Genomic DNA, 7,930 nt, shown 5'->3' with positions numbered 1-7,930 from the left:
GTCCAAAACCAGTTTGGATGGGGCTTGGAGGAGCCTGGGATAGTGGAAGGTGTCCCTGCCATGGCAGGGAGTGGGACTTGCTGGTCCTTAAGGTCCCTTCCAGCCCAAACCATTCTAGAATACTATAAATAAATTCCTTCTCCAGCCTCCCATATCCTTAGGAAGCTGTGAGCAGTCACAGGGGCTGGAGCAGCCCTCAGACCCCTCTTCATGCCAGGCTCAGCTGTGCCTGGAGAGGGATCCAGCTGTGTGGGCAGTGGGATCCAGCTGTGCCCGGTGAGGGATCCAGCTGTGCCTGGTGAGGGATCCAGCTGTGTTTGCAGAGGGATCCAGCTGTGCCATGGGTGTCCTGCTGACACCATGTGTTCTGCTCAGAGGCTTCAGGCACAGCTGGGTTTCGCAGACAGCCCCAAGGGAGGAGCAGGTCAGGAAGCCAAGAGTCAGAAGTCAAAGGTCCCTTGTTGTCCCTGCAGTGGCAGCTGACCTGGCCAGGCTGCCCAGACTGTTCAGATCAGGTCTTTGCAGGGTTTTCCATATCAGGAGGACACTGTTTTTTTCTCTGTCTCCCCACAAAGCAGCAGAGCAGCTCTGGCACCCCCCAGCATGGGGAGATGCTGAGGTTCATCTGCCTCATGGAGAACCCAAAGCCTTCCAGTACTTAGAGGGGCTTTTAAAAAATGTGGAGAGGGACTTTACATGAGCAGACAATGACAGGACAAGGGAGAATGGGTTTAAACTAGAAATGGAGATTCAGACTGGATATTGGCAAGAAATTCTGCCTGTGAGGGTGGGAAGGCCCTGGCACAGGTGCCCAGAGCAGCTGTGGCTGCCCCTGGATCCCTGGGAGTGCCCAAGGCCAGGCTGGGTGGGGCTTGGAGCAGCCTGGGACAGTGGAAGGTGTTCCTGCCCATGGCAGGGGGGGAAAGTGGGTGATCTTTAAGGTCCTTTCCAACCCAAACCATCCTGGCATTCCAAGGTTCTTTCCCCTCTCCCCAGACAGCTCTGCGCTGATAGGGTCTGTCCCAGCTGGGTTTGGAGCAGTATCTCTCCTCTGGCATGTGACAGAGAGCTGAACTGCTCTCACCTCTCCCCGGGCTCTGCTGGGGGTGACACCCCTTGTCCGGGCCATCTAATGCCACTGCCACTTGGATTTTGGGTGCCTTTTCCAGGCTTAGGCATTCCAGGGGACACAGGGACAAGGGGAGCAGTCCCTGGTGTGCCTGTGGCACTGCCGGCCAGACCTGCCTGGGGGCCCTCACTGGGGTTCATTACTCCCTCCTGGTCTCCTGGCCATGCTCTATTTTGCCTGAAACTCTCCTGGTCTTTGGGAAGTGTCCCCAGGCATTGTCCCTGGAATCACAGTAGCTTTCCATGTCAGTCACTCCCAGCTCGGATCCCACAGTGTCCTGGCCATGAGCACCTGCAGAATGCCTCAGGGCAGGATCCATCCCTTGTGGGGGGCACCAGGAGCCCTTCCCCTGGCAGCTGAGTGGGGTGGAACCCCTGGGTGCTCAGCCATGCCCTCCTTGTCCCACAGGTGACATGTGAAGGCAGTGTGGGGAGCAGCAGCAGCAGAGATGCATTCCAGCCACCCCGAGGACCCCAAGGAAGCCATCCAGGTGAGCCAGAGCCCTCAGTGCTCCCCAGACAGCTCCCAGTGCAGCTCCAGGCACTGCTGGGGACAGGTAGGATTTGTGGGTGCTGCCAGCTGGGATTAGGATGGTTTATAGTGGGATTGGAAAGGGATCCTTGATGATTTGTCTGGGTTGGGGGATTAAAGGAAATAAGGGCTTAAATCACACCTTGGCCTTTGCAAGACCTCATGTGGGGCAGGGAAGGTGCTCAGCTCTGGTACCTGGATGAGGAAGCATTGTACCCCCCAGTTTGGGGTCTCTCCACCCAACTTCAGGAGTCTAAACACATTCAACAAGCAAAGTCCAACATCAACAGTTAAACCCAAGTGTTTTATTCCTCCCATGGATGAATTCATGCGTGACTGATAAAATCATCTGCACTCTTTATTCTTCTCAGCCCTCAGTGCTCCTTCCATGGAGTAGCAGACCTGGGGGCAGCTGAAAAAGCTGGAAAACAGCACCCCGAATAAGGGACACACTCCCTGGCTGTTGTCCTAGAGCTACAGCTGCTGGAAATCTTATTTAGATGCTGAAAAAAATATCCCAGGCTGGAAATTTAATATGGGTTTGTGCAAGCCAACCCAGGCTGGAGTTAAAATGTGCAGAGCCCTGCTCAGGGAACATTCAGCCTTTGCTGGGAATGCTGCATGGTTCTGAAACATGGATTGTTTGGTTGGAATTTGAGGAGGAATTTGTGGTGATTTCCAAGTGCCTGCTGGGAAACACAACCTTGATTTAAAATAAAGATAAAATAATGATTGGCTGACATATCCAGGCTCAGCTGCTTTAGGAAAAATCTTTTCCACTGGTGTGAAATAGCTAAATTCACCAAACTTGCCGCTTTTGACTGGTGGAAGAGGAAGTAAAGCTGCTGGAAGGCAAAATTCCCACATCCCAGAACCCAGAAGGCAAAGCTGGAAGGCTGGAAGCTGCTGGAAGGCAAAATTCCCACACCCCAGAACTGAGTCTCTCTGAGGGCAGCAGCTGAACCCCGATGTCCTTCCAAACTCTGATGTTTTGGGGTCTGTCCCCTGGGTGTTTACCCAGCACAGCCAGTGAGGTCGATGGCTTTGATTTCTGCTGGCAGCCCCGTGTCACATGTCACATGCTGCTTGGGCTGACCTGCACGAGCTCTGGGGATCCATTCCCTCCTCTGAGTTTCTCCTTTCTCACCCACACTTAATCCTCATGTTTCCCCTGAGAGAGTGCCTGGAAAGAACCAATTCCTTTTTCCCAGTCCCCTTAATCCAGTTCCTGTCTGCAGAGGAAGCACCACACACTCTAAAGGCAACCCCAGTTCTGAAACACCAGCTAAAATTGCATAAATTACTATTTTTGTAACAAAATAAGCCAGATGACAGGAGTGTGAGTCCCCAGCTTGACCAGTTCAGCCGCTCCAAAGAGTGAGGACGAGGCAGGAGTCATGTGGTGCTTCACTGTGGATAAGCCTTACTGTTTTTTGAGCTCTTATACATTAAATCCTTCTTAACAGTTTCACTTTTATAATCCAAACCTGCACCTCCTGTCTTGCAGCTGATCAAGAAGCAACTGGTGACTGCCATCAAGGCTCTGCAGAAGCAATACGTGAGCTCGGACGCTGTGGTCACCAGCGATGACGGCAACGCCAACACGCTCTGCAGTGCCCTGGAGGCTGTGTTTGTGCACGGCCTGAAGGCAAAGCATATCAAGGCAGAGAGTGGGGGGAAAGGGAAGAAATCGGGGGGTCGAGGCCCCCTTCCCCAGCCAGTCTTCTGGGGCCTGCTGAAGAGCATCACGCATCGGTGAGTGGCTCTTGCTGCTGGCAGGGATTCACGGGCTCAGGTTTATCCCTTCTTTTGGTGCTGTCAGATTCAGAGAACGAGGAGGATGGCTCGATGGACAGATAGGTCTCTCCCCATCTGTGTGCTGAATCCCCTCAGCTGCAGGGAAGCATGGTCTCACAGAGCTTTGGGGTCCCTGCTCAGGACCCTGGGAGATGGAAGTAGCAGTGAAGCCCCTGCGGTGCCAAGAAGGGCTCAGCCCCCACATCCCTGCTCAGCATGTGCTGGGGGTGAGCTGATGTCCCCAAAAAGTTGAGGATTGAAACTGAAGGCACACCCTTTCTTATTTATTCCTGGGTGCCAGGCTGGATTTCTGGGTCCAGTGGAGTCCCAGTGGCCACGCTGGTGTCCAGCACTGGCTGCTCATGCACAACACAGGGATCTGGGCTCTCTCCTGGCCTGGATCTCCTGGAACTGGTTGGCCCCGTTTCCTCATGTCCCAGCCAGCCTTTAAGGAGGTCTCTCCTGAGCGATCACTGTTTACTGGGTTTTTCTAGCCACTCCCTAAGTCAAGTTCACACACAGTAAATAACAGCCCACACACAAATTGTTCTGAAAGCCTCATCCAGTTCCATCACCAACTCCTGAATTATGAAAGAGCGGATGAAAATAACTCTTTCACGTGCTAGGGGGGATATTTTTGTGCCCTTTGAAGGTTTTTTCTTCTGTCTTGAGAGACAGATTAGGAAAGAAGTCTTACAAAACCTTTGCTCTGGTTTTTGAGGTGTGTGAGTGAGCTGGGAGCAGGGAGGATCAGGGAGCGTGGTGTCGCTGTTGGATTTTAGGGAAGAGCAGCTGAATTCAGGAGTTTGGGATTACTTGAGCTCAGCCCTGGTCAGGTTAGTTTTTTGGGGCTGCCACAACACTTTTCACTGTGTTTTGACTGCTTTTAAATTTGAAGTGAGAATTTAGACACATGCTTGTCACCAAGGAGGATCCAGCCAGCATAAACCCCACAAATAGACAAGGACAGCAGCAATTCTCGAATTCTCTGCATTTTTCAGTGCAAGCAATGGGTGGGAGATGCCTCCAGTCAGAGAGGATGGTCAGCCAGAGGCACTGCAGGGCTGCCTGGGGTCCTTACCAACATACTTAGTTTGGGCCATTTAGCAGCCATCTCCCTCCATGGAAAACCACACTTTCCATGAAGGAGAGAGATTTCCCACAGCTTGTTTTGTCCCAACTCCTGAACTCCCTGTAGAAGAGCAGGTTGGGCAGTGTCTGATGAAGGCTCTGGCCCTCCTGCACCTCACAATGGACCACTCACTCCTGTTCTGTTCTTTTTCCTCTTTTCCCAGGAATATTGTCTCAGAGCTGGAGCAGCTGATGTTTATCAACACGGACGTGGGGCGCTGCCGGGCCTGGCTGCGGCTGGCACTGAACGATGGCCTCATGGAGTGTTACCTGAAGCTGCTGCTGCGGGACCGGGCCCGCCTGCACGAGTACTACCAAACCCCAGCCGTGCTCCTGGATGCTGAGGAGTGCGAGTTCCTCCTCTGCTATTTGCAGGGTTTATCCTCCTTAACCTTTGAGCTCTCCTACAAGTCAGCAGTTCTGAACGAGTGGACCATCACCCCACTGTCCCTGTCAGGCCTGTGTCCTGTGTCCGAGCTGCTGGAGCCCCTCACATCCTCTGAACCCCATAGGAAGGAATCACTGGGCTCCATCTCCCAGTCCTCGGGGTCGGATGAGATCGAGATCCAAGCCCCTGTCCTGCCCATCAGCAAAGCCAGCAGCAAGATCAAGCTCACATCATCCTCGCTGAGCCTGAACACCACGAGCTCGTCGCAGCTCTCGTCCAGCCTGGGCTCCGACAGCCTCCCCGCGGCGCCGTGCGCCCGCAGCCCCGAGCGCGCCGAGGAGCCGCTGTCCTGCGACTCTGACCTGGGCACAGCCACCGCCGAGGACCTGGACAGGTCCCTGCAGGAGTGAGTCTCTCCCCACATCTCCTCTCCAAAGGGATTTGTGACCCTCTCTGGGCTCTTGTTATTTTCTCTCTCTAGGCAGGAAGCCTTTCTCCCTGTTTGTCTTTAACAAGCTCTTTTTCCCTTCTGGAAGGAGCTTTTGTTCTTTGCACAATCAGCACAGCTTGTTGAGACTCTGCTGCCAGTGCAGATGAGCTCATAGCCACTGAAGTGTGTGTGTGTCCTCTTTACCAGGGCAGAAACGTCAGAAAAATGCTGCTCCCTGGTTTCAGGAATGTCACATCTTCCTGGAGTACGCTGGGGGATGCTCTAGGGCTTTCTACAGGGGGAAAGAAATGAGTTTGGTCACAGGGAAGGATTGTAATTTGCAACTTCGGCAAATCATTCGGAGAGGGAGGTTGTTGGTTTGTCATCCTTGTGATTTATCCCTGCCAAGCACCCAGCACAAAGATTTCCAAGGTTATATAAGCTCTGAGTAATCTGTAAATATTTTGCCTGTCACCTTTAGAGTGTGACTCTGAGGGAGCTGAGCCTCGGGGTGATGCCTCTTCCCAGTCTTCAGGAAGAGTTGGAGCTGCAGATTCTGCTTCCCCATCTATAACATCATCATTCCCTACTTCCAGGATTTTGCATCTTCCAATGATCCTGGAAGAGCCTGCCTTGATTGGATTAAACTCGTGATGGAGACGCTCCTTTGAGTTTTAATCTTGGGCTGGTTTAATTCTGGGGCTGGCAGCAGAGTGGGACCACGGGAACAGCCAATCCTCTGGCCAGGCTCCACTGTTAATTGCTCATTAATGGAAACAGTTGGAATTTGGCATGTGGTCCAAGGCTGGATTTGTATCCAGGAGCTGTACATGGGGCTGGGGCTGTGGAGAGCACCCAGTGCTGTCCCTCCATCCACCAAATTAAATCCCAATTCATGGGTGTAATTGGAAAATGCTCCTTTCACAGGCAGAGTCCTGCTCCATGCCATGGGGCTGGCACTGCTCTGTGGGGCACAAATCTCACATTTTTCTGTTGGCATCACTGGGATTTTCCAGCCACACCATGCTGCCATCCCACAGAAGCCAGCAGTGACACTGAACCCTTTTTACATGGTTACAACTTGCAATAACGGGGTGGGGGCTTATAAATTTTGTTACTGAGCTGCTTTCAAACCGATCACTTTTCATTTCAAGGGTGCTGTCCGAGTTCAGCAAGGCCAGGCCCAGCCCCGATGCCCCGGAGGGACGGCTGCTCCCCAGCGTGCTGGGCTGCTCCCCCCAGCCACCGCCAGGCCCTCCAGCACCACCCAACAGAGCACAGCAGGAGCCTCCCCCCAGCAGGGACACCTCTGCTGGGACAGCAGCCCCCAGGCACGGGGACAGAGATGGCAGCAGCACCTCCGGAGCTCCGGCCCCTCGGGAGGGTCTGGGCAGAGCCACCAGCAGTGGCAGTGAGGGGAGCCAGGCTGTGCGCAGCCCCACGGCCCAGCAGCTGCTCTCTCCCCTGCCAGGGTGTCCGGTACGTGCTACAGCTCCCTCCCTTTCCCATCTCCTTGGGTTTGTATCCTGTGGTAAAGGGAAAAAACTGGGGACAGCTCCAACAGGCACTGCTTTTCTAGGATCTGGCAATCCCAGAATGGTTTGGGTTGGAAGGGACCTAAAGTTCATCCAGTTCCACCCCCTGCCATGTAGAGGAACACCTACTGCTAGATTGGGGTGCTCCAAGCCCCATCCAGCCTGGCCTTGGACACTTCCATGGATAGATTTCTCCAAATTCCCATCTTCCATGCTGCTCCCACTTGATTATCAGTGATGATTCCCACCCCATGGAGCTGTGGCCATGCAGCTGCCTCAGGGGAAACTGGATCAAAGTCTGTATTCCCTAATGAAAGAGGCACCAAAGCTTTTGAAGCCCTGCCTGGCCTGTCAGTCATCCCTCTCCAGGAGCAGCTGCGGCAGGAAGTTTTGGTTTTGTTAGGGGTATCTGGAGATGGGTGAACACTTGCACAAATCTGGCTGTGGGCTGTGTGCAAGTGATAAAACAGCCTCAGAGTCGAGGTTCTCATGGGGACTTTTCTTCATTTATGGGCCACGTACAAGGAGGGAAAAGGGTTGACTGGACAGGAAGCAAACTGGTTTCCCAGTGGGAAAATCCTGCTGCAGCACATCTGTTCCCAGAGTGGATTGGCATTCCCGGGTGTTGGTCTTGAGCAGCAGCGGATTTCCCCTGCTGCCACTGGGAGCTGATCTACATCCACTGGCCTCTGCTTGTAGGAAACTCTTTGAACAGCCCTGTCCCAATTCCTTACTGACTGTTCCGTCCTGGTTCCCATTGTTTCCATGCTGGTTCCCATCCTTTCCATGCTGCTGAGGGTAGGATGTACCTCACACCCCCCAGACCATTTCTCCTTTTGCTCTTGCTCCTCTCGGTTCCCTCCCGCTTATCCCGTTTCCGCTGCTTCCTCGTGGCCCAGAGCCAGTTTGACCTAATCTATGTATAACATACTGTGTCAACAGGAAATTCCCCCTGCCCTCCATGACTCATGGAGCAACGTGCATTCCTG

At 53.5% G+C, this 7,930-nt stretch overlaps 1 protein-coding gene across 1 annotated transcript in view; it reads left to right on the top strand.

Annotated features, from left to right (window-relative positions):
• The window catches only part of PLEKHM1 (pleckstrin homology and RUN domain containing M1), a 21,602-nt gene that overhangs the window by 3,698 nt on the left and 9,974 nt on the right, over positions 1-7,930 (top strand). The window contains 4 exon segments of the mRNA XM_031063638.1: positions 1,538-1,619; positions 3,168-3,415; positions 4,753-5,382; positions 6,561-6,885. Of these exon segments, the coding sequence (XP_030919498.1) occupies positions 1,578-1,619; positions 3,168-3,415; positions 4,753-5,382; positions 6,561-6,885 (1,245 nt within the window). The 5' untranslated portion in view covers positions 1,538-1,577.

The sequence above is a fragment of the Geospiza fortis genome, unplaced genomic scaffold, assembly GCF_000277835.1.
Source record: "Geospiza fortis unplaced genomic scaffold, GeoFor_1.0 scaffold373, whole genome shotgun sequence".
Classification (NCBI taxonomy): Eukaryota; Metazoa; Chordata; class Aves; order Passeriformes; family Thraupidae; genus Geospiza; species Geospiza fortis.
The sequence above is the reverse complement of the archived record's forward strand: the minus strand, read 5'-3'. Positions and strand labels throughout refer to the sequence as shown.